The sequence below is a fragment of the Hylobates moloch genome, unplaced genomic scaffold, assembly GCF_009828535.3.
Source record: "Hylobates moloch isolate HMO894 unplaced genomic scaffold, HMol_V3 SCAFFOLD_4, whole genome shotgun sequence".
In the NCBI taxonomy this organism is placed as follows: Eukaryota; Metazoa; Chordata; class Mammalia; order Primates; family Hylobatidae; genus Hylobates; species Hylobates moloch.
Genome location: NW_026652279.1, coordinates 20103392 through 20131390, shown reverse-complemented (window position 1 = coordinate 20131390; position 27999 = coordinate 20103392). Strand labels below are relative to the sequence as shown.

The 27999-nt window shown below is 38.6% G+C and overlaps 1 protein-coding gene across 5 annotated transcripts in view; it reads right to left on the bottom strand.

Moving 5' to 3' along the window:
- Window positions 1–27999, bottom strand: part of CNTN4 (contactin 4) — a 991759-nt gene that overhangs the window by 28125 nt on the left and 935635 nt on the right. For all 5 annotated transcript variants that reach the window (XM_032149528.2, XM_058437175.1, XM_032149525.2 and 2 more), the window contains 3 exons: window positions 9958–10133; window positions 5239–5359; window positions 1421–1579 (listed from right to left, as the gene is read on the bottom strand). In XM_032149528.2, coding sequence (XP_032005419.1) covers window positions 1421–1579; window positions 5239–5359; window positions 9958–10133 — 456 coding nt within the window. The remainder of the gene's footprint in view (window positions 1–1420; window positions 1580–5238; window positions 5360–9957; window positions 10134–27999) is intronic.

The window sequence follows — 27999 nt, the reverse complement described above, 5'->3', positions numbered from 1 at the left end:
TGAATTGCTCAACACTGGGCATATTCTGCTTCAAAACATCACAGCCATATAGCCTACTTTTGCTGTCTAGAGGAGTGTGTATCTTGTTTGTAATAACTACTTGTTCATCCAATTTATCCTTAAATGAAATCTAAATAAGAAAATGAGTCAATTTGGAGGTATTGACAGAAGTGGGGATGGTATAAGATTTCTTTTAGATGCAAAGAGAAATAACTGTGAAACCTTTTAAAAAATAGGAAGTGCTGTATACATGTAATAAAGGGAAACAGGATGGAAGTGCTGCTGCTAACAATGTTTTTTTTTTTTTAAGAATTTGTAAAATTGGTTAAAAAGAAATCTTATGTCTTTTTATCCCAAAATTTATCCATCTAAAAAAATGGGGCTGGGCATAGTGGCTCACGCCTGAAATCCCAGCAATTTGGGAGGCTGACGCAGAATTGCTTGAGCACAGGAGTTTGAGATCAGCCTAAGCAACATAGCAAGACCTGTCTCTGCAAAAAATTTTAGAGAATTAGCTGGGTGTGGGGACCTGTGCCTGTGGTCTCAGCTACTCGACAGGCTGAGGTAGGAAGATTGCTTGAGCCCAGGAGGTCGAGGCTGCAGTGAGCTGTGATTCTACAACTGCACTCCAGCCTGGGTGACAGAGTGAGACCCTGTCTCAAAAAAAAGGGCAGCAAGTGAAGAGGCTCCCTATAATCCTCAGTTATTGGTTTTTTGAGAGCACTGTGTAAATTTTACAAAGTCTGTGACTATAGTCAAGCAGAATCCACTGCTTTCCAAAGTGTACCCACAGTGCTGCACAGAAGATTTTAGGTAATACAGATTGATGCATTTTATTTTTATAACTAATATATTTTTAATGTGTGTTAGGGAAAATATCTATACAACCAGCACAACAGACTTTTTTTTTGAGACGGAGTCTCCCTGTCACCTAGGCTGGAGTTCAGTGGTATGATCTTGGCTCACTGCAACCTCTACCTTCTGGGCTCAAGCCATCCTCCCACCTCAGCCTCCTGAATCGTTAGGACTACAAACACGCACTACCACGCCAGGCTAATTTTTGTATATTTTGTAGAGAGGGGGTTTCGCCATGTTGCCCAGGCTGGTCTGGAACTCCAGGGCTTAAGCGATCCACCCAACTCCACCTCCCACAGTGCTGGGATTACAGGCGTGAGCCACCATATCTGGCCCGGACATACCATTTCACAGATACTATTGCTTAGGATGAGTTTTAAAAAACCTAACTGTGATTCGATATAAAGAAAAATATTAATGATAGTACAGATGGCCGAGGTTTAGGAAACACTGCCATATCATTTGTAGTAGTGTCTGAATGAGAACTTAGATGTTCCTTGCCACAGTGCTGGCATCCAGTATGCTGAGTTCCCAATGTCTCTGAGCCAAGCATCCAATATGGTACCTGTACTGACTGCTTGCCAGCCCACGGAGAACGGAGTCCTGGCTTGAATGACATACATGGTGATGGGGCTGTGGTTGTCAGGCCCGGGTCTCCAGGAGAGCTGGGCAGTGGTGTCTGTGATTTCATCTATTGTCACAGCCTCTGGGGGACCTGGAGGACCTGGGAAAGAGCAAGACCCCCAGAATTGGAGCAGTGTATTCAAACACCCAAGAAAAGGATCCACATACTTGAATGGGGCATTGACCCATTCATTTATTTACCCATTCACAGATTCATCACTTGTCAAATCCTTTTTGAACTCCTACTATGTGCTGGGAAATTTCTTGGGCTTGGAAACCACAGAGATGAATGAAACACAGTCCCTTCCTTCTAGAGGCCCACAGTTTAATATGAAAAACTAATAGGTAAACAAATAATTACAGTTGAATACTTAATGTTAATAGAGAGTATTGGGGTACCATAAGAGCCCACATTCATTAATTCGTTATCTATTTATAGGTTCCTACTATGGGTCAGACACTGTTATTTGAGGATATGGTAGTGAGAAAAGATAGATATTGCTCCTGATTTCATAAAGAGTATATAGTCTGCTGGAAATGGTTATTTCTACCACTGAGAATATAGATTTAAGCACAAATGGCTTTAAAACTTTGAAGGTTACAGTGTTGCTCTGCACATTCTGCTGCACTGTAATTACTAGCACTCTTTTCACCCCCAACCCTGCATCGCATATGAGCACACACTTGCGTGCAAGGGAACTGCTGTGAAAATGGCCGGTGCGCAAGAGTCAAGGCGCTCCCTTCTTCAAAGCAATTTCAAAATTGGGCTGGATTCTAAAGACCCTCATTTGTAGTTTCTGCAAGTCATACCTGTATTTTTCTACTTCTCTTCCGGATATTCATTGTTTCTGTCCATGTACTTAAACCATGGAAAGGGGAGGAAATCAGATTTAAATGAAGGCTTGAAACTAATAAAGAAATAGAGGGATGGAAAACAGCTGGCAGACAAAGACAAAATATCAGCAGAGCCAGAGCAAAGACCCGCAGCTATCCTACTTTCCAACATGAGAATCTCTTACCAGGCAGTTAAATGCATTTTTAACAAGGTACAATTGACCACCTCAGGAGGGAAGGTGATGGTGAGGGGACATAATGACAAACCTCGTGCCCATTAGACGGGCATAAGGAGATGTTCCTAGGAGGGATTTGCTAATCCCCAGTCTAGCAATCAAATGTACTACCCAAATACTATCGGGCCATGTCACAGGGACAGGGAAAAAAGAGACCTCTCACAGAGCAGTGCAAAGTTAACAGCAATTTCCTGAAGTTAGACTTTGTTCTAGGATTCACTCCTTCACCGTTTACGTGATGCCCTAAATTCTCTTTCCTTTTTTAAAAATCACTTTTATAGACCCACAGGTGAGACTAAATTTATCTTCTCCCTCCCACTCCTGAATGAAATGTCTGGAAATCTGTGTGCTGGAACTGATTAATTTTCCATGGTGACATTTCAGCATGTCAGTGTAATGTCACCTAGATAGAGCTGATGTAACCTTTGGTCTTGGGATCCCTTTTAACCAGATAAAGTCTCGAAGACAATATAATTTTTTTCACTAGTTTTCTCATCCTAGCATTCCCCACCATTTTTTTTTTTTTTTTTATGGATGCTGCACTGGTGTCCTTTAAAATCTAAGTACCACAAATAGAAAAGTGTTTCTCTCTGAACTCTTCAAAGAATTAAATCGATAGGAAATATCTGAGTCCACTGTTGGCCTCTCTGTAGGAAGAAAATGAAGGGTTGGTATGAATTTGGCCACTGGAGAGAGGATGGTACTTTCCTGGATTTGTTTGTTCTTTTTTTATCTTCCTGCCACCCTCTCCTACCGATGCATAGATATGACCTTACAGAATGTTTACCAACTTTGTTTTAGGGAAGTGGACTCCCTCTTTCAAAATGAAAAATGTACAAATGTTTGTCCTCTGAACAAAATGATAACAAACTCAGGGGCACGTAGAAGATTTTGTTTCAGGCAACAGCAAAGGGAAGATTAGTTTGATTCTGGGGTCTGCTTCTCCCTCAGGAAGGGTGGCCTTTCTGGCTGCCATTACAGTGCTATAGGTTAAATAGAATAGGCCTCAGAAAATCAAAGAATCTGGAGCCAAGACTCAAAGCTGCTATAGGTTTCAAATTTGAAACCTCTTTCAGGGTGCTGAAATACATTCCTGCCTCCCCCTCTGTAATGTGCATGAAAAGCTGCAAGGGCAGAGCCGAAGGAGATAAAATCAAAGATTATGGTTTTAAATGGCATATTAATTTATTGGCCTTATTAACTGATTAGACTAGATTTTCTTTTAGACTGCGTTTGCAAATTCCTCCTGGTATTTAATGTTATTTTCTGTGAAATGAAGTATACAATATCATTTAAGAACTTCAAGTATTACTGATTTAAATATTCATTAGTCTAATTTATTGGTGTTTTAACTGCTAATCTGAACATTATCCTAATTAAATAGAGGATAAATTTTCAGCAACAGAATTCTTTTGTCTCCAAGGGGCGGGCAGACCAGCCTGGTGTATTTTAAAATGGAAATAAACACATTTCTGTAAGTTATTCTGTGGGCAGATCTACCTCGGTTGGAAGTTTTTTCTCATTTCTAGCCCTTGTCTGCATTGTTACTGAACGTTTTTTTAAAGGCAATTTAAAGGGGAACAAAGCAGACACACTGGAATCGCTATTTTTCTTGAACCTCTCTTCACAATTAGTTTAAGTTGCTAACTCCCACACATTTCCCCCCCCTTACATCATGCCTAGAGGATATAGCAACACTCTTTATGGCTTCCAGTAATACCTTGTTCTCTGTGCGTGCAGATTAACCCTGCCTCCAATTCTCATACCCCAAATTTTTATTTTCTTGCATTCGAAGTTTTGCCATGCACTCTGCCAGCCGGCCAAATATGCCTGAACACCAACAGTTAGGGATTCTGATGAAGGAGATTCTAGCCAAGAGATTATTTTGATGTCTGGATTGGCCTCTATTTTAATGCCATAGAAAACCCCCGAGCATGCATAGGTTGGATTCTGGTATGCACACTGGTTTGTGAAGATTTTAATTTTCATTTAAAAATATTTCTTAAAAGTCCATTTACAGTTCCTTTGCCAACTGGTTTGGTGAGGCTTGGAATGTACTCAGCTGGTGTCGCTCAGCCAGGGGGGTCATAGCTCTTAGGTCCAAATTAGGTCATGCTGATAATATTCAAGAGAATCTCAAAAACGTTAGTATTCACATCAACTCTCAGCTCATTTACTGCATCCCAGGCAGTCAGGAAGTGTTCTCTCCCAAAACCCGATTTTAGGAACCGAACAGCACTGTGAAGTTTAGGGAAAAAAGGAAACTCAGGTAAACCTAATGATGATTTTACTTAAGCTGCTGTTATACCAGTGGCCTAGGATACTGATTCAGTTTAGCCCAGATGAAACATAAAAAGGGACAGTTTAATCCTTCTTTAAACTATCTGCTTTTGTTCACCTAAATTTGTTCTAGAAGGTCATATCAACTCCAATAGCTGTAATCGGGTACTCGATTTACTCAATTATCCTTTTAGTGTAAAGTTACTGGACGTGTTCAGTGCATTTTCTGACAACCCGCACTGAGGAACTGTATATGCACCAGAAACTTCTGTGGACTGTTAGCCACTGTTTACAATGTTCAGCTTCTGCCTGACTTTTTCCCATAATTCTAAACCACTGAGGTTTTTGGAACTCTGTGCCACAGTAGATACCGTGAAAATATTTCAAGAACAACAACAAAATCCAATACCTCTTACAATCAGGTCTGCGGCAGCAGATAGCCTGTCCACACTTGTTTGGACCATGCAGACATATTTCCCAGCATGCTTCAGTTGGATGTTTCGGATCATCAAATCACCAGCTGAATCCTGCTGATAAAGTAGGGGAAAGTGGCTACAATTACTTTTTAATGAGCTCTAAATATCATTATCACATGAAGGACACTGTGACTAATGGATTTATTTTACACTGGCTGATGAAAACATTAGTGATGCAAGCCATGGCCTATTAAAAATATGTGAGCCTGCCTGAGAGATAACAACACCAACATTTTCAGAACACATCTTCGACAACACCTCAGGTGTCTGGCTTCTCTGCGTCTCTGGAGCAGTTTGCCACCCACGCCAGAAGGACGTAAGTGACTTGCTACATAAGTACTACGCACTACGGTGGCTCTTCATCTAGTTTTGTGAGTTTCTTCAGAAATGCCCTCAGCCTATAGCCTTGGGTGGCACTCTAATACTTTAGAACTCTGTATTTGGAAAATGGAAGCAAGCCCACATTTGGAAGTATCTACATTTTATTGCACAACCATTTCTTATAGCCAGCATTTTTATTGCTCCCAAGTTTGAACTAAAGGATTAGGAAGACCAGATTCTCCAAGGAAATCTCACATCACCTAGTGTGGAACAGTGCTAATTTGTTTTCCAAATGCCAAATGCATGTTTGATTAGCAGATGAATAGGACTAATTACATCCTGGTTTGGATGTCTATGTGCCCCAGAAATATTTCTAGAGCATTCGCCAGCACAGTACTTTTAATAAATGTGAGGAGATGATTCCACAGGCTGTCACAAAGGCAGCATTTTACCTGAAAGAACACTGCTACACCTTGGAGTTTGGCTCATAGCCCTGTTAATCCAAAGTTTGGAGAATAGCTGCTTCAGGAAGAGACCACCCTAGAGGCCAGATTTGAAAAACTACACTTCATTCTAAACCCGTAATGGATGACGAGATAATTTAGGGTATATTGGCCCTCCTTCATTTTCCCATCCCAAACTACACAACAGGAAATTGACAGACTCTTCTGTCGCTATTTCTCCAATGACAATAGTAATGGATGATGTTTAATGGTATTTACTATATGACAGGCAGCTTCCAAGTGCTTTACCTACATTAAACTCACTAAATACTCACATGTCCTCTGAGGCAGGTATTCTTGTTATCCTTATTTTACAGATGAGGAAATTCCAGCACAAAGAGGTTAGGAGACTTGCCTAAAGTCACGTAGCTAGAAAATGGCAGAGCCTGGATTTGAACCCATTTAGTCCCTGTTCTTAACAGTAACACTAGACTAGAATCCAGAAAGACCATATCCTCATTCTATTTCAAAATTAATATGTACTTGGTTATCTCCATCGTTTCAGTACAGAGTGTCACATTCACAGGATAATGGAAGAGAGAGAATTGCCAATTAGAAATAGGATTAGAAGAGATGCCAAATCATGGAGTGAAGGAAGAGCTACCGTTTTGGTGCTTAGTTGTCTTGGGCTGATTCCTGCTGTGTGATTTCATCTAAATCTCTTAATCTCTCTTGGCCTTAATTTACTGACTTTCAAAAGACCTTTATTGACCTTCATGCTAGGTTATGAAAATCAAATGAGATTATCTGTGTATGTGAAAATCTTCTGAAAACTTGAAGCGTAGATTAACTCTAAACTGGTATTACTGACAGCCATGATCCATTTTCTTTGTGAAACAAACATGTCAAAGACGTTAAATCTAATTCAGGAAAAGCTATGGTATTTTAACCCAAAACGTCTTTTATTTGTAACACTTGGCTTCTAATCCAGATGCCACTGTTTACGGATCAAGTCTTATAATTGCTCAATAAAATGGGAAAATAATTGTTAACCTATTTGACAAGATTTCTGTGAGGATTAAGGAGCTACTACAGTCATCCTTTGGTAGACACAGGGGATTGGACTCAGGACCCACAGTACACTAAAATCCACACATACTCAAGTCCTGCAGTCAGCCCTGTGGAACCCGAGTATATGACAAGTCAGTCCTCCATATATGTGGGTTTCACATCCCATGAATATTGTATCTGCAATCTGAGTGTGGTAGAAAAAAACTCCACATATAAGTGGACCCATACAGCTCAAACCTGTGTTGTTCAAGGGTCAAGTGTATATAAGAAAGTACCTGATAAATGATTGGGCACTTTGTAAATATAAGGAATTATCACTATTATCATCATCATTATTAAGATTATTGATACTTTACGTAAGAAATTTCACATATGGGGACTTTGAATACAGGTTTAAATAAAAAAATATGCCCCAGGGGATGTGTGCAGGGAAGGTGGGAAGCCACATTGGCCTTAGGGAAATGCCTATAGCATCTCACTAATTCACTTTATTCATCAAGGGCTTAAATGTCAAAGAAACTTGTAGCCTGGATATTTCAGAGCACAGCAACCTATTAATAGAAAATTTTGATTTTGTGATTTAGAAGTACTGTAGTTATTTACACATTTGGACTGGATTTGTGTTTTTAAAGTAAAACTGAAACAAAGAAAAAAATAGAGTCAGGAGTGAGGTAAGAGTCTCATCAAAGCTGACCACAAAAACTTTCTCTTTCCCTTTGAAGTCATCCAGACCCAACTATTAACTAAGATCTACATTTTTTATGTTCCTACCAAAGAAAACAACAGCATCTGCTTATTTTCCACCACTGCAGTCTGTTTTGTTTCTCACAGAATACTCGGTGGGTATGGGGGGTATCAGAGGACAATGAAATAATAACTTTTATAAAACCTTAGTAGGTTAACTCTATACCAGGCATCATTTCCAGCATGCTGACTCAGCAAGTTGAAGCTGACATAGGCTTGACTTCAGAATTGCACTTGCTTATCTCTTCTATTGTCAAGTGCTGACTCCACAGACATTCATGATCCTAGTGGCTAATACACTTAGATCTCACATGCGGTTGTGCTGTCCTTAATTTTCTATGTATTTCTCAGCAGGAGTTGATTGGTGTTAGCACTCGTTTAACAGAGGAGACAGACATTTCCCATATGAAAGATGAATGTGAGCAGCTCTACGGACAGCTGTCTTTACAAAAGGTGGTCATCAGCGTTTGACTTCATTAGATGTCCCTGTTTCTGCCTTAGCCCTGGCACCATTCCGGCATAAAGGCTACATGTGTCTGAATGGTAGGACATCCACTTCGATTGGTCAGGCATCTGTTTTGATTGGTTGGTGCTTACGCCATTCTGAGATTTAGCATTTTTAATATCTCTCCTGCCCAAGTAATTGGTTTTAATGTGAGAACATTCTGCTTAATTTATGAAGAATGTTCTCGATTTGTACTTTCCTGTTATTACAATGTTACCCTTCCTTCCATTAATACCACCATTAAAGTTTATCAAGTACTTCTTTTGCGGTAGACATCGGGCTATGTACTTTCTTAGACCTCAGGATATTCAATATCTCCAATGTCTTTGTGAAGTAGTTAATATTTCTCTCACTTAGCCAAAGTTATTAAGCTGAACCATGTGAAAGACGTCCAGAATGGTTTATGATGGCAATTTCATCCAGCCTTTCTCAATCAGGGTCCCAAGAGATAATCCCTAGTGAACCCAGGCATCCACTGATGTAACGAATTAACTTCTTTCCTGTGCCATCTAAAGTTGTACCAGTCAGATACCACTCCTGGCACAGAATCGAGACAACAGTCACTGAAATTGTTTCGGGCGTTCTGTGACTCAACTGCAAAAACCCTGTTTGATAAAGGTAGTAAGAATGTAATGAACAGGGCTAGTACTGTAGTGGAAAATACGCTCTCACTATATCATATGGATGACTTTAGGCCACTTATTCTCAACATAAAGGGGGTGGACAGATTTTTATAGCAGCCTAGGAAGTGGGGTGAGCTTTTCAAGTCAGGGCCCCATTTTTATATTCTGCTCTGTTTTGGTTGGACTCCTTCATAAAAATGGCAGCCAGAGTCAATCTTTATTGTCAATGGGACCATAGAGCTGTGTTAGAGCAGAAAAAGATTTTTTGACAATGATTGTGATAGACACAAATTGTTTCCAGATTTAACCTCTTCTTGTTATGTGTTCAATGATAATACACAGTTATGGAAAGTAAGGTATTTTGAAAATCCAATCATTTTGAATTCAAATTACCTGGAGATAGTAAATAACCCAATCAGACTTTCAAATTCAAGAAAGAAAACCCTAAATTCACAATGATGAGCCTTCTACAAGGTCAAAGGGAATTTAATTAGCAACCTAAAAACAGAAGGAAACTATCCTTAAGCAATTTTCTTGACCAGATTCTAGGGTATATGATATGATACGTGACATAGAGTTTGGGATTTGAAGTTTTAAGCTGAGTTCCACAATTCAGTAGCTATGAGGCCAAGGCAAGTCATCCAATGCCTGTGAGCCTTAGTTTCTAATTCATACACAGGAATGAATAATTAACCTGTAGGATTGGTGCCAGTTAGAGAGCAGTCCTGCCATATAGGGTTGTTCAATGAGTGATGCCACATTTCTTGTGCGAAAAGGAGCAGGACTTAACCAAAAGTTTCTTTCCATAAGATTACTTGAACAAAATTCTAAAATAGTAACTTTAAATATATTGTTAAGTTGGTATAAATAAGTTAGTTTGAGTCAGTTTCGAGAAGTTCATTTGCATACTGTGTTTCCTGTGGATAGTCTGATATTAACACTTACCCCTCCAACTCTTTCAAAGTGGTCCCCATCTCTGTCAAAGTCTATCAGGTGTCCATTAAATGACCAAGTAAACACGATGTCTAGCGAGTGATCATGCGTTACCTGGCACGGCAAAACAATACTTTCTCCAACAGTGACATCCATACCGGAAGGGGGCACCATTACCCTTGTTGGATCTGGAGAGTTAAAAGAAAACAAGAACAACAACAAAGTCTGTGAGCTTGTGTGGAAATAAAATGTGGACTCCAAGAGCAGGATGAAATACTAAGTAATTTTGCTTTAATTTTTTCTGAGGCTGTGACCAGCGAACCTCAGTCATCTGGGAAGCTCAAACTTAGGCCAGGAGGTCATTTTTAATATGAAAAGATGAAAACACTCATTATATGAGCCTTCTCAGAGCAACAGAACTCAGCCAGGGAGCATGGAGGTGAGATCTCTAAAGATGCTCATGGAAGGGCTTACTTTCTGGCAGCCTGCTCTGAATTGCCTCTTTGAAAAGCTTTTCGTCTCTCTCCAGTTTTACTAGAAAGCTACATTTCAGCTGAGTGCAAACAGGAAAAATCCATGTTGATTTGAAGTTTGTTAGGCTCTTTTTTTCTATTGTAAAAGTAATAAATGTTTTAGCATAGGTAATTTAGGAAATACAGGAAAATTAAAAGAAGGAATAGAAAAACAAATCCTACCCAGATAAAACATCTACTTTCAGGGTGGTATAATTTCCCCCAGTCTTTTTGGTTCATAGTTCTTCAGTTGTTTTGTTTTATACCATTATAAAAATGAGACACACATGATTTTCCTTTTTCTCCTCAATATTGTATAGGCATGTTTATTCCTTTGTCAACATAATTTTATAATCTGCCTTAAGCTTACAGTTTTAACCATTTTGAAACTAGTTGGCATTTTAGCAAATTTTATTAGACATTTTTCTAATATTTACAATTAGAAATCATAAATAATGCTGTAATGAACATCACTGACAAAATGATATAGGTATATTACTTTTTTAAAATAAGGACCATCAACTAGCTTTAAAATTCACCCTTTACATTATAGTTTAAACTGGGAATAGAATGTGCTTGCTTAGCTGAGACAGTTTATGAACTCCAAAACTACATTCACACCCATAGTGCCTTATTTTTCTGCAACATGATTTCATAAACGGTGTCAGAGAGTACACAAGTGAGAAGCAGTTTGAATTCAATGTAAAGGCCATATACATGCCTAAAGAATAAAATTCTAAATTAGGCCATATTCCAGAAATTTCTATATACTAAACCAAACCGAGCCAATCAAACAATTACAAAGAAGACAAACCAAAACCAAACCAAATAATAAAAGAACACTGACTAATCCTCTCCCGTAGTCATGGGATTGCATTTCAGGCTGTGAGGTATATAAATATTTATTCAGGGAACCTCTTGGATTAAAATATCCGCTGGGAATTTTGAAATTGTATCTGATAGGAGAATTTTTGTGAGTCTTACTTACTGATAACCCACGCTAAAATGTCCTCTTTAAAGAGAGTATTTAAAACATTTTTCTATCCTTTTATCCAACTACAGAAAGAAAATCTCTCAGTTAGAAAAGGGAAATCTCTGTTCTAAATAGGTTATAATCTAGTAGTGGGATATACTTTTGCTGTTTTCTAAAAAATAGGAAAAGATCATAAGTAGATTAATGTGCTTTTAGTCACTGTTAAATGAGTGATGTCCATGAAATGAGAAGTGAACAACGGGTACTGCTAGCAAAGAGGTAATGGGATAGAAAACCCCTGATTTAAAAGACTGAGGCTTTTGAGGGCTACATAATAAAAATCTGCTATATTGATTCACTTACCATGAGGAAAAGAGGTAAGTACAAATCTCACTCTAAGCAAACATCAAGGAATAGCCCCGTTTTGACTTAACATGTCATTTGACATTTTTTAATTTACATTTTCCTCAAGAAAAAATGAAGACTGAAACAGATCCCAGGCTAAAATGATATACCTCTATGGGTTTTATTTGATAAAGATGTTGCCTAATTCTACTTTAAATAGCTGCCCACTGATTCTGCAATTTAGATTTTTCATTTTAATTCATTTATTTCTTGATTTATCCACCAAGCATGGATTGTGCTTACATGGATAACACATATAACAGAGGCTGAAGGAATAAGAACATTCATAATAACTGAGTCCCTTAGCACTATTAAGCACTTTACATGGATTATTTCATTTATTCCTAACCAATAGGTACTATTATCATCCCTATTTAACAAATGAGCAGACTGATGTCTAAGAGTCATTAAGATATGGTCTGTTGTGTGATTCTGCCTTTCTTTTCACTGAAAACATGATGTCCACACGCAAATCATGCAGAGAATAAGTCTAAGGGCATAATATAGCAATTTGCACTCTTGATTATGTGTAGTCAACTGAAGATATTCAAATGCAGAAGGAACTCAAAGAATTTCCGCCATGGGGTGCAGATGGTTGCAGAGGGCTTCATTGCATGTGTAATGAATTTACTGCCTTAGACAGGTAACAAGCAGTGATGATTTTATGCCTAAAATGCTGGTTCTAGCTCTAAGCCTACACATCAGACTTATGAGTGTGGAGTCAAATGTCCAGGCTCCAGTCCCTAAAACTGTCTTGTCTCCCTATCTCCTGACAACTTTTGGGCAAGCAGCAAGGAGTTGGCACATACCCCAAAGCATAGAGCCATTTGAAATTCTGGCTTACGTTTCTGAATGACATTTCTTTCCTAAAGAAACGTTCACCTCTTTATGCACATGTACGGATCTGGGACAGATTTTTATTATTGGTAAACTTAGCTGTCTTTTAACCAAGGACCAGAGAAGTTCCCTGAATCAAGGATTATGTTGGTATAGTTGTTGTGCTGACAGCTGCTGATTCATTAACTCAGCACTTGTCGCCGATTCATGTTCTGAGCCTTAAAGTAGCAAGAATCAATGCAACGTCATGCACTGTACACATACCAGAGAGGTCTCCTAGGGACAAGAAAAGATTAAACTAAAGAGGTTCAAAATCTCATTAGCAACTTGGTTTTCTCAAAGTGTATGTTTGTTCAGTACTGTTGTTTTCTATGTTGTGAATTTTGATGCTTTTTACTTGATTAATTTCCTAAAATTTGAATACAAACCCTGTATACAAACAAACAGATGGCTTCCTGCAAAACAAACTGTCTCCTCTCCTTTGGTTTTAATTCATCAAGATCAGGAAGAACCTATATTTATGACTTCTGTTCTGAAGAGTCACTTCAGCTATTGTTCTGTGCATAGAACTCTCAAAGGCAATTAGAACTCAAGATGTGAACTGATGGCTGGATTTGGATGTAATTAAATAGCAACAATAAATAGGACCAACAACATCCCTAAACTTTCCTACTTGTGGTTGGTTCATATTGTGTAGAATGATAAATGCTGAACTCCAGAGGACTGATGCTTAAAAAAATACATATTTACCAAGTGCTTAATTCTCCTAGAGTAAAAAGAAAATTCTTTTACTTTCTACAGTGTTTTCTATAATGTATAAATGACAAAAGGTAAACTAACTGCTTTGTTCTAAGGATTATAACCATGAGGAAGAGTTAATTATTAACCATTATTATTAATAATATTAACTACTCAGTTAATAATCAGATCCACAATTAGATGTATAAATTACAACACTTATCCAAGCCTTATTACATTCTCACTTTCACTGTTGGTGGAAAGACTTTCTGATTTATAGCTTTTATTATCTCTAAAAAGAAGTGTTTTGGGGTCCATTGGATAAGGATTCTATTTTTTAAAACACTACACTGTTTTATAATTTGTATTTTTTGACAGGGCCTTGTTCTGTTGCCCAAGCTGGAGTGCAACAGCATGATCAAAGCTCACCATAACTTCAAATTCTTGGGCTCAAGCAATCCTCCCATCAAGATAGGACTAGAGGCATGCAACACCACATCCAGCTAGTATTTTATTTTATTTTATTTTTATTTTTGAGATGGGGTCTCATTCTGTCCCTGAGGTTGGAGTGCACAGGCACAGTCTTGGCTCACTGCAACCTCCCTATCTCAGGTTCAAACGATCCTCCCACCTCAACTTCCTGAGTAGCTGAGACCACAGGTGCACACCACCATGCCCAGCTAATTCTTTTTTTTTTTTTGTATTCTTGGTAGAGACAGGGTTTTTGCCATGTTGCTCCCGCTGGTCTTGAGCTCCTGAGTTCAGGCAATCTGCCTGCCTCACCCTCCCAAAGTGCTAGGATTACAGGCATGAGCCACTGGTGCCTGGCTAATGTTTTATTATTATTATTTTTTATAGACACAGGGTCTTGCTTCTCTGCTCAGGTCGGTCTCAAACTCCTGGCCTCAAGAGATCCTCCCACCTTGGCCTCCCAAAATGCTGGGATTACAGGCATGAGCCACCATACCTGGCTGATAGTTCTTATTATCTGCAAAAATAAGTGCTTTTCGGTCCACAGGATAAGAATTCCATTTCAATGTTGCTTTCCTGATACCCTACCAATCCTTCCATTTTTAGTTTATAATTTATCTTACAGTGCCAAGATATTCACTTGGTGCCTATCAGGATAGTATTTAATGTGTGTTTTAGTCATCTTCATTCGTGGAAGGAGACACATCCCTTTTGCTAACAAATTTCTTGACTGTAATGGTTTTGATGATGCCTTTCGGTAGAGTTGTATCTTTTTTCCTTAAATTAGTTTTTATAGGGACAATTTAAAAGTGGGATTCTTCAAAGGCCTGGAACTAGTCAAAGAGCAGACAGCAAGCAAACCTCAAATGACACAAGGGGACTGGTCAGAGAATTATTTTTAATAATATTTAAATGCCACAGCAAAGACTGTTGATTAATGATGACAATAACCCTGAGGTAGCATCTCTAGGGATAAATTTCAACATTATATAGTTGGTACCATTTTTTCAATAAAAATCAGTGCAAGATAAACTGTATCAATTCTGCATAAAACACACACCTAAAAGGCACACCCTAAACATTAGATGAGAATCAAAACTCACAGTGATTTCAAGTGGGACCAACCTTTTCACCTAGGCAAACTTTAATAGGGATAAAGGCAAAAAACCACACTTAAAAAATCGGCTACTAGGTACATGCTGGGGGATTGGCAGCTCACATGGATAATACCTGAGCATTTCAGTGCTCATGGAGTCCGTGCAGCTGCCAAAGAAAGGGAATGCAATCTTAGGTTACATTAATAACACATGATGTTCCAATTTAGGGAGGTAATAGTCTGGTTGTATTTTGCATTAGACCACAGCTTACCAGGAACATGTTTTGGATTCATTGCATTGATACATTAGTATACCTGAGTTAGAGAAAGATATAATAATTCCATAATAGCTAAAATAACTGAAAGTGTTTGGCATGAGAAAGGTAAATTAGGAGAGACGTGACAATAGTTCTCAAATATGTGAAGGGCTTATAGGCAGAAGATAAGCTAAGGTTATTTTGCATTGCCCCAAAGTAGAAAGCAAAGAGTAACTACAAACAGGCATATTTTGGCTCTGTAGAAGGAAGAACTTTCTACTATTTTGACCTTTCCAACAGGGAAATAGGCTGCCACAGAAGAACATAAATCTCCATTTCTGGAGGTATTCAGGTGGAGGTGGGCACCCTCAGAGAGGGGATGCCAGGTTCTGCTAATGGCCAGCCAGGCTGGAAAAAGCCTACTGTCTTGAAGAGCCCATGAATCCGAGCCACCTCCCGACATTCCCTTCCTGGCCACCCTGTTCACTGGTGATCCTATCCCTCCATGAAGCTCATCTGAATTAACTGTTCTTTTTTCTTCAACATTAAGCTAGTGCGTTGTTGTGCAAAATCATTTATCTGTTTTACACATGTCCTGCTTCTCCCCCTGTAACTGATCAGCTTTCTGGGAGTCAGGGACTAGATCTTACACTTTTGTAAGCCCCTGGTGCCTAGTTCTGTTCCTACTCATGAGAGTTGGTTAAAGATAAGTTATGGAAGATCTGTGAGTGGCCCTGTTGGAGACTGATGAAAATAAGGTCTTAAATCTTGAAGTACTGTAAATCAGGAAGCTATAGTAAATATTTCTTATTATTTACTCTGACTTATGTCGAATACGGAATTTTAAAAAGGAGCCACTTGAAGGTTAACTCAGCACTCACCATGCAAGCACTGGCCCTTCATCTGTGTTTATTACTGAATTTGCTTATAAGGCCACATTTTGTACTTTTTTCTTGATTTTAAAAAGTAATTTATTTTGAAATAATTTCAAACTTATAGGAAGTTTGCCAGAAAAGTACAAAGAACTCTTTCACCTTCACATAGACTCCTCAGTAGCTAATATTTTACTGTATTTGCTTATTTTCTTCTCCCCCATATACATACACATATGTGTGTGTGTGTGTGTGTATACACATCCACACACCTCTTCTCCCTACCATATACACACAAATATACACACACACACACACAGACACACACATATACATATATACACATATATACATGGTGTTTGCCTGGCTTCTCCATCTTATTCTTACCATTTACACCCTTGTAAATAATGAGTATTTTGGCTGGCTGCGGTGGCTCATGCCTGTAATCCCAGCATTTTGGGAGGCCGAGGCGGGCAGATCACTTGAGGCCAGGAGTTCCAGACCAGCCTGGCCAACATGGTTAAATCCTGCCTTTACTAAAAAAAATACAAAAATTAGTTGAGTGTGGTGCACTTGTAGGCCCAGCTACTCAGGAGGCTGAGGCAAGAGAATCTCTTGAACTCTGGAGGTGGAGGTTGCAGTGTTGTACCACTCCACTCCAGCCTGGGCAACAGAGTGAGACTCTGTCTTGAAAAGAATAATAAACTAAAATAAATAAATAAATAAATAATGAGTACTTTGTGGGGAGGTATTCCAAGATTACACCAGTACCTGATGGTCATCAGACTTGTACCCACCAGCCTTAGAATCCATTGATGACTCCTGCCTGAATTAACGACTTTTATGATGGTTGTCAAATGGTGATTCTCCATTGCTATCTTTCCTTCTACATATATCAGCTGACATTCTACTCTAAGGAAGAGTGTTCCCCTTTCCCCCATTTATTTATATACTTACTTACATTAGGATAAATTCATGGCTTATTTTGACAGGTGGTAATACATTACTATCATTATTTACACTGATGCTCAAATTGTCCCCATTTTGACCAATGGGAGTCCTTTTAAGTTGGGCTCTTTGTATGTTTTACACTTTACTATTATTCATTAAGTGTTTCTTTACTTTCTGGTCCAGTAAGGTTCACGTTATACTTTTATCCTGCAATAGTACTAGAATCAGTCATTTCGTCAGGGAGCTCTGGTTCTTTTTAGGTGGAGGATACTTTGAGAAACCAAGAGGTGGAGACCTGATGTGCTTATTGTTACTAAGGGTCATTGATCCTAGGCCCTCTCAGCAACAGAGTTGGGAAATATCTGTGTGGGTATACATGTATAATACCTACACATCTATAAGTATTTCTATATCTTGTCCTGAAAACATTTCCTAATTTGCTTAATCAACTTACATTTTGTTCAGTATAACCAATCTGCCAACCTTGCCAGGTGTCTCCTCTGCCCACCACCTCTATACCCACCCACAACCATGTCTCCATACAGCTCTGCAACCCACTTCACCATTCTGCATCCTCACTCACTGTGATTACTCTTCTGTGCCAGACAGGAAAGGAAAGGTTGCTCAGATTACTTTAGTACTTAAAATGTAAATATTTAAAATGAATACTCCACAGAACAATAAAATAAAAAAGATGGCGAACGCTAATTCTAGAGCATATGCCATTTAAAAATTAAAGTTTTATGCTACTTATAAAAAGAAGAACGAATAAAGCAAATGTATCAGTTCCCTAAAATTTAAACACTGAGTTTCTGCATTTCACACCAGGGAGAAAATCTGAATTAATACTTTCATAAAAAACCTTTTGTCAGGAGCAAGGCATTACTTAAAATTATATTTAGTTTTTAGAGAATAATTCATCCTTAAATGAGAGAAATATTGATTAATTTTATAATTACTATTCTCTGCTGGGTCATTAGGATCTACATTTTGAAGCAGCTATCAAAACAAACAAATGGAAAAACCACAGTTTCCAGTTTGTTCTATTCCTCCTGAGTTACTTTTCAGAAACAAATCCATTCTGTTAGGAAGGTAAGGAGGGAAGTAGGAAATGATGGATGGGGTCGGTGAGGTTATCCTTGAGAAATCTACATATACTTAGCTAAAAGTCCTTTTCAGGTGGCTCCGTTATTGCTACTTTTGAAGGTTCCATTTGTTCTATTTGCTGATTGTCTCTTATGGTGGCAGACTTCCTCAAGGTCTTTGTAATTTTGGTTTGGGAGTTCATCTTATAAGTGAAGTTTTTTCTTCCTCATGAGCACCCACTTCTCCCTGTTGTGTGTCTGTAAAGGCCTGAATCAGGTTATGTGAAAAATTTCTGGTTTGCACTTCACAGCATAGCAAAATAAAGGGCATTGCACCCAATACTGTACAGGTCTGACTCTTTTGGGGGTGGCCTTGTTGCCCATTCTGGCCACACGTAAATGTCCTTTAAAGGTCTCAAATCTGGGTAGAATTTTTTTTTGTCTGCCCCAGGTTCCTGGAAGGGAGCTCAGCTCCAAGTCCTGATTTTAGGGATAAGCTTTAAATGCTGAAATACCCTGATGAAATAAAATCTGTTCAGGTTATCATCACTCACATAATATCAGACATCTATATATGTAGTTTGTTCCTGTCTACTTTGCTTACAATTTTGCTCTTTGGAAAATCCTTTACACATTTGATCTCTTTTAGACACATTTACTTTTCGCTAAGATTTGTTTTCCATTGAGGAACTATGCCTGTGAATTGAGAATTTTTACGATTTTAAAACATAGGCTAGTTCTCTCAATAGCACCCTTATTTATCTTGCTTCTCTTTTTGTTAACATAATTAAAATATGACTTTGCTTTAACAAGAAGGGAAGAGGAACCAATTGGAAAAAGAACAATAAATGTATTTTGGCCAAAGACAAGTAAGTCTGCCCTTTTAGGTGGCAGAAGAAAACACAGCACTAGTATAGGGCACTTTCACAAGTCAAGGTTTTTAATCGATTCGTACCAAGAAGCACTGCCACATAGTATTGTGACCTGGTTCTTGGAACAACGTATACAACTTGACAAATGACATCAGAGAAAAACACAAGGCAAATTTTGACCCCAGTAAGCGTGAGCACAAACTGGAGCCTTCTGTAAAGCAATTTACAAATCGCCCCTGAGCGGAATGCTTACCGATCTATTTTCAAGGACTGGGGGAAAATCACAAAGCAGAGCTGTTTAATAAGCTTGACTGCCACAAATGGAAACTGCTATGCACAAGCCAATTGAGGGTGGCCAAGTGTAGGTACTTGGGAAACATGCAGCCAAGTGGTAATCACATTTATTAGATTTGCCTGGTCAAAATGTGTAGCATAAAGCACCTATTTAATTATGAAGACTGTTCTAATGATGCTCAAATGCTCTTGGTTGCCTCCCAAGTCTCTAACTTGGTTACAACTATTAATAAGGAGATTTTTGTTTGTTTGTTTTTAATAAAAGCAAGACATAATCTGTCTTAAAGTCATTCACGGTCAACTTGTTTGTTTTTATTTTTACCCATCACCAGGGAAAGCAAACCTCCTGGGTTTGGATTCGTACTGTGTTTCAGTAGCAGGGTTTCTCATCTGGGATGTCTTTCTAAATGCAAAGAATTTTCTGCAGGTGCCTAAGCTTCCACTATGAATAAGAATACTTCCTCAAGCAACATAGCAAGTAATAACAGAAGAGGGAAGGGGGAAATATGTTAAATTTGCCCTCTCACATTTTCTTTTTGAAGCTTTCTTTATGATTTGAAAGAAAGGACAATCTGAAAGGACTAGGAAAAGGCTATTCTCAATGACAAATTAAATACATTGTATCTTCGAATCAAGGTATAATTAAAATCACTCTATGTCGTGCCTTTGACTGTGATGGAAGACAAAAAAGAATCATAAATGGGAACCACAGATATCTTTTACCCACGGAGAAACATTTTCATCAAATAATAATTAGAATGTTTTCTGTTTATTTCAGTGACTGCACATAAGTAACTCTCCCTTATGACTCACTGAGCAAAAGAGCCCCCCCAAAATCCCATTAGTATCAGTGAAATACAGTAAATTTCATCACAGTCAATGCGTAAAATGGCATAATCAGATCTTTGCTGATTAAAGGAATGTGTTATTGCATCTGCTGGGCATTGGGCTGCATCTACTGATAAAAAGTAAGTGAATATTTACTTAAACTATGAAAGAAAGGAAATGTACACCTTGAGGCAAGGACAATGAATTCCAAAGACAATGCCTTCCATTGTGATTACATGCAAAGGAACAACCAAGTGCCCATTCACACACAGTGCAATGTGGGGAAGGATTACTATTCTGGACAGCAGATGGTGCTGAAACCTCAGAAGAAGGAGAGTGTCCCTCTTTTTCTGTTTAACCTGCTCCTGTCAGCAATTTTCTACATGTTTTCAGATGCCTCTGTTTAAGGACTGCATCTTGGGAAAAAAGCAATAATTCGCATATTCTAAAGCAGTACTTCTTTGTTTGCTTATAGATTTGAGATGAGGTCACCAAGAAGCATATGAAGCTTAAAATAGAAGGTATTAATATGTTGGTAGACAATATTAGCTACCCTCTATTTGATGTAGGTAGGATTGATTTACAATGCTTTCTGCAAAACAAAACCTTAAACAATCCTCCCTCCCCCACCCCCAATAGTCTGGTCCACCACTGACTAGTTTGTTTGAGGACTTGTCTGTAATTCTAAGTGAGCTTTTTCCTGAAACCCTTCAGAATGGGCAACTATTAATAGATCTTAGGTCCCCTGCAATTGTTGAAATGCCCCCTTTGTGTGCAGCTAGGTAAGGCATTATGAGTTTAACTAAAAGAGACTCTTCTTCCTGCTGCATTGCTTGCTTCATAGTGAGATCTATATACACATTCAATGAAATTTAAAGGAGGGAGAATGAAAATCTGAAGAGCCCCGAATTAAGACTTTGTTACTGTTTTTCATTTCGGAGAGAAAGAGGCAAATCATTGGAAAACTCACTCTTGTAAGGAAGAACTACTCTCTGGAGCAGGTTTGAGGGTCACTGCACATTTAGTTCAACCTTCCACACTAGAGATAGGGAAACTTTTCTCTCTATTGAGAGCTGCTGACCCAAAGGGGAAAAAAAAAAATCAATCGAGGGTCACGGAAGTATAAAGCAACTTAATTTAGTTTATTTTCAGAGAGATGTTTACAACTTTTCATGTCTTTCAAATTAGGTACAGGGAACATAAAATTTAAAGATACATCAAATAATTTAAAAGTTAGATCTAATCTAATATAAAGGATAATGGAGCTGGAAAGAATGCTAAAGCCAAGAGGCAAGGAAAAGGAGATGAAAATGCAGAGAAACAGAGCAAGACAGACAAGCAGAGAGCAACAGAATCCTCCACTCCACAAAGACATCACATGCTAATAAATGACATTCACACCAAGTGGAGTAGACAGAGCCAGAAAAGAATTTTTAGAAAGTGAAAAGGCAGTCTTTTGTGGAGCACCATTCCATCTTTTGGTTTTTATGATATTAAAATAGAAACCCTTTGTTGGGTAAGCTCTATCTTTGTAATTACAGTCATCTGCAGATAAGCTGTATCTTGCCACTTCCAACTAAAGGGTGCCTGAAATTTAAGTCAGCGTTCTGATGTGACCCAAAGTCCCACATTTTCCAAATCCACATTTACTGTTCTCTAAAATGACAAGTAGGCTTTGCCATAGTGATAAGTGAAGCACTCTAGTACTACTACAGACTGAAAATATTGAGAAACGGTCAGCATTAAAAATTGGCAGGATACTTCAGAAAGAGATTAAGGGCAGAAAGAGAAATAGATTTTTGGCTAGGTCTTGGTTAGTTAAAAAACATTAATGACTTCGTCATTCCACAAACATGTTAGTTACTTGAATTAAAACAAACAAAACCCCTAGGTAAGTGTGTGTGTGTGTGTGTGTGTGTGTGTGTGTATACATTTAAATGTCTGTTCCTCAATAAAATTTGTTAAAGTTTACAGGAATGTATTCACTTCCTAGATTATCCATTGGAATCTAATAGCTCAGTATTGGTAGGAAAGATAGTGAGGCAAGACCCAAGCCTAGGTTACAACAAATAGGTACACATTATTTGTATGAAACATGCCAACTCCCTAGGATGTGTCTCTGGGCTGCAATGCAAAAGAGCGAACAGAGTTTGCAAACTGCTGCAGCATAGAATAAACCAATATTCACAGAGAGACACATAAGAAAAATCATTCATTTACTCAAAAAGGCAAGATGTGCAAGGCATATGGTCCTTTGCATTTGTAGATCATTCCATAGTTTACAAAACCACTTCTTATCCATCATATACTTGCTTTCCACAGAAAGGTTATCTTGCATTTGGTTACCATACCAGGACCTGACACTTTTTACAACCCCAGAGGGCACTTTTCATGCAGGATGCAATGTTCACTTGGGCAACGTGGCAGCCAATAGGATACCCTGCCATTTTCCCATGGCAGGAGCTCCCAAACAATGCTGGAGCACCAGTAATAAGCAGGACTCTCAGTTCACTGGAAATCAGCCCAGGTCTAGAGCTCATCTCACAAACAGTTACTGGATGTTATTTCTCAGGGAGTAAAAGACTTTCTCTTACTGACTCTCTGATACTAACCTAGGTTTTGCTAAAAATGTCATCATGATGAAATATATAAAACACTCAATTTAGTGTCTAAAAGCCTAGTTTCTAGGTTTGGCCATACAGCACTGATTTGGCATGAAACCACCAGCAAGCCATTCGACGTCTCTGAGCTGTAGTTTTCTTATCTATAATTTGGAGGAGATGGTATTTGGCATCCCAGGATGACTATGAAATTCAAAATGAGTTAACGGATTTTAATGTGCTTCATAAAACATAAAGAGCTACAGAGTATGAGATACTATTATTACCATTACTATTGATGCCAAAGATTTGCATGGGGAAGAAAGGAAAAAGAGACACTTATTTTGAGAGTAAGAAGAGGGTGATGTTCTAAGGGAACAAGCTCACTGCAGTAAGTCATAGTTCCAAGGCAGCTGTTGGCTGCTTAATAAAAGCCAGTGGAGATGACAAAGTAATTTCTGGTTCAAGCATGAATGCTCAAGTACAGGAGTTTATGTTCGATTGCCAGATGCTTCAAGCTAGCAGCTAAATCCAAAGACACCAAAGACACTTCATGCGCCAATGGTAATCTGGCTTCTCAAGTCAGAGGACTGCATAAATGCACATTCCAAAAGGAAAAGAAGTCACTGAAAAATTACCCAGAGGATTAATTGTGAAACTGATGAGAAAGGTGGCAAATTCAGAATCATTAAACCACAGGTTTGAAAAGGAGGTAAAACATGGAGAAAGAAAATGCAGCATCTATAGGATTGCATGATTTAAAAAAAGATTATTCTCTGTTTGATAAGGATAAAGATGACCACTCACCTTGGTGCTAGAAGAGGTTACTTTAACTTGGGACTTCTGGACATCTGTCAGCCCATTGCATTTCAACAGAAGATTTAATGTATGTGTTTAAAAGAAATTGTTAAAATGTCTACCTTTATTACTCCCACCGAAAGCTAAGATTGTACTATATTTATCAAGTTGTTTAGGGATGTATTGACCAAACATTCTCCCTTTTGTTTTGTGATTATCTGATAGGTAATTTTTATGAGGAGAAAAATAACTGACAGAAAACAAGTAGATTTCCTACTGATGCCTAGTTCCTGTGGACTGGAATTTCCATTTCAAGTTCTTAGGCAATGGTGGTTACATCACCAGTGTTGAGCACCATCACTCTCATCATCACTGCAGCTTATATACAGAAAGTGTTTACCATGTGTCAGGATCTGTACTACATGGTTGCCTTTATGACCTCACTAAAATATAAGCATGTGAAAGCAGAGAACATGCCTCTCTAATTCTGCATACTTTCTACATAGCACAGTTACTGACACATAATACGTGCTCAGTAAATATCTGCAGAGTGAATGGATCACTGGCAGCTACATTTCACAACCCTATGATATAGGCATCATCATTATCATCACTGAATAGACAAAGTACCTGAGGCTCACTTAGGGAGGTTAAATGTATTCTCTGAGGCCACAGACCTAGTTAGAAGGAGAAAACAGGTATCGGACCCAGATATGGTTGGCTCAAAAGCCCTATGAGTTACTGATTTCCATTCCAATATCGCTACAGCTCATTGCTTACTTTAATTCACTGTGAAATAGGTGTTTGGGTGGCTGACAATGTTTAGGTATAAAGGAGCTTTGCCTAATTCTCTTTTTATTCTGATAGAACGTGACATGATATGTTGGAATCAGAGATACTTGCAGAAGTCAAGACATAAAAAGCAGAAGGAAAAAATGGGAATCTGACTAAGCACAGTGTTATGAGGTAAGAAAAGGATCCAAGAGAAGAATGGCAAGAAGCATCTCTGAGAAAGCCAAAAAGGAATCATTAGATTTTACTGGCAAATGCTCCCAAACATAGTAATGTCTTGGTTATTTATGGAGCCCAGCTTCATAAATGAAGGCTCAGCCCTAGAGGAGGCAAAAATATGTGGATTTAAAACATTTCCAAGTTTTGAAAACACTCATTCTATATTCATTCTATATTTTATTATAAGATGTATATTATATATTCATTACATACTGGAAAATTAGACTCCTTGAACAGTTTAGCTTTGGGATTAAAAATGTGAACACTGAAGCCAGACTTCCTGAGTTTCTATTTTAATTCTACCACTTCCTGACTGTATTGACAAGTTGCTTATTTTCTCAGTACCTCAGATGCCCCAGATTTAATGGGAATTAATAATGGCAATAATAATGTATTCCTCATACTTTGAGGATTAAATGAGTGAATTAATACAAAGGTTTTTTTTTTTTTTTTTTAGATGGGGTTTCGCTCTTGTTGCCCGGGCTGGAGTGCAATGGCACAGTTTTGACTCACTGCAACTTCTGCCTCCCAGTTTCAAGCAATTCTCTCGCCTCAGCTTCCTGAGTAGCTGGGATTACAGGCATGCACCACCATGCCTGGCTAATTTTGTATTTTTAGTAGAGATGGGGTTTTACCATGTTGGCCAGGCTGATCTCGAACTCCTGACCTCAGGTGATCTAACCGCCTCTACCTCCCAAAGTGCTGGGATTACAGGCGTTAGGCACAGCGCCCAGCCAATATAAAGTTTTAAGAATAGAAGTCTGGCCAACATAGTGAAACCCTGTCTCTACCAAAAATACAAAAAATTAGCTGGGTGTGGTGGTGTGCATCTGTAATCCCAGCTACTTGGGAGGTTAAGGTAGGAGAGTTGCGTGAACCCAGGAGGCGGAGGTTGCAGTGAGCCGAGATCGCGCCATTGCACTCCAGCCCAGGCGACAGTGTGAGACTGTGTCTCAAAAACAAAAACAAAAAACCAAACCAAACAAACAAACAAGAATAGAGCTTGCTACATAAAAAGTGCTCAAAAAATGCTAGCGATTACTAAAAATGTGACAGAAACAAAGATGCCTCCACGTTTACCTCAGAGTAAATGCCAAAATCCTTGCAAAGGTCAAGAATGCCCTACAGGATCTCAACTGATATTTTGTCGAATACAGACATCTTAAGTAAAAGAACCTCTTCCAGGTGTAAAAATAGATGCCTGTACCATGCAGATCCAAATGAAAACCAGCTATCTAGATTCTTGTGGTGAGGGGGTACAGATTCTAGACAGAAAGCTGCTCTTACAGACTGGAAGTAGCTAAGAAACTGAGTTCTGAAGTCAGAAAAATCTGGATGCAAATTTTAGCTCTGCCCCTTACTAGTTGACTGATTGTGGGAAAGTTATTTGACTTGTAAGTCAGTTAATTTGTTTCTTAACTTGTAATATTCCTGTGGTTGCATATAATATGATGAATGCTTTAAGTGTTTGAATAAAGATATCATCATCATCCTCATCCTCATCGTCATCATCACTGCCATCATCACCATCATCATCATTGAAGTCTCTTGTGCCTGGGTCTGTTTTAAGTGCAGGAAGTTTCAGAGAAAGATAACTTCCCCAAACATGCAGAGATTGGGGCGGGGGAGAGTAAAATTTAGTTAGAGGAAAATGCTCATATGAATCTCCAAAGAAATATTGTGCACCTCTAAGTCATGACAAAATGTGCCTCGACTTTACAAGGAAGCTAAAGAAGAAACAAAAATGACAGCTACTAAAACTGGTAACAAATGCTCAAAACGATCTGTTGCTAGTGAAAGTATCATAAGGAAATTATCATTGTACATAGACATTTCTTTGCCACAACAGTGTACAAACATCCAGGTAAGTAACACAGGTGCTTTCTTGCTCATTTGCCAGGGCAACACACAAAGTTTGAAGATGATCCCTAGAAAGACATCAAGTCAAGGGATTATCATGCTTGTTGTATCCACATTTCAGGACCTCCATTAACTCTCTGAACATCATCAGACACTGTGAAAAATGCTGAAGACAGGACAATATGACCCTGAGCTGAGAAGATTAATAACCGGTGAATAACTAAACTAGCTCACTGATAGTTTGCTATGCTGATTTCTACAGCTATCTTAATGGATTATTGGAGTAGTTTATGGGGCATAGCCAAAAATATACTTTATTGAGGGACATGAAAGGTCTGAGAAAAGCTTAGCTGAGAAGTATCTGACTTTAAAGAACACAGAATCTTTTTAAAGCTTTTTTTTTCCCCACTTGTCTTTTATAATTCTCCTGAGGCTAGAAATCGTACAAGGACTAAGGGTTGCTTCTGGGAGCATCAGCGCAAATGCCCACATACAGTGTAAGATTGCTTACCTCACAGGGTCACCTGAGGCATGCTGCATGACTTTGTAGAAGTGATAAATGTGAGAGGATGGGGTAGCAAACTTCAGAGGAGCAATTCTTTCTTCAATAGGAGTATGTGGAATTTACCAGTAGTGGAGATCTGCATTTCAATATGAGGGTGTACTTACATGATGCTGAACATAGATTTAGAATGCTTATCATGTTAGTGGCTAGGTGTCACTCACACTCAATCCCTGTTTCTTTTACAAGTTTATTCTAAATGAAATGGAATGGAAACTAACCATACTAAAAGCTCATGGTTGTATAGATGACCTGACACCACTGGGAAGGTGAACGACATAGGTCTTAATTTCACAGGGCCCCCCTTGTCCATGCTGTTTGGCTATATAGTACATAATTTATAAACTTGGATGATTTTACAAGGATTGAATGTTAACGAAATAACAAAAATAATCACTACAATTATGTGTCAGGCATTGTGCTGGCTTCCTTAAATTATCCATTTCTTCGTCACAATGATCCTTTTAGAGTCCTAGGAACTTTCTACAACTTTTTAAAACAGTAGTACAAGGATTTTTTTTTTTTTTTAATGGCATAAGTCTATAAAGACAGAGAGAATGGTTGGGAGGTATTACTATTAAAATACTGGGAAGCAACTGGATGATTAGCAGATAATGAACCCTGAATCCTAAATTGGCAGTGGGGAAAGACAAGAAACAGTCTGACTTATTCTATAGAAAAATGCCCAAAGTATCACTGGAAGTCAGGTAACAGAGCACTGGAGGATGCTGTTTAAAATCAATTAGGTCCCTATTTGTTCTCCCTTATTCCATGCATCCAGGTGACTAACCCTCCCCACCCCAGAAGTATTCTGGGATTTTACTTTCTAAGCAGGTAATACAGAGGTCTCTGGGCCAGAGGACACCAGGTTGAACTGAGGATAGCAGGGATTTAGTGAGTGTTCATATAGTGAAGCTGAGATTCTCAGTCTCCTTCCCCAAGGAGGCTCCCAGGACACTGGCATTGAGTCCTATGTTCTTCCAAATGAGACTAGATACTAGATACTCTTTCTCTAGGTAGCGATCAGCCGAA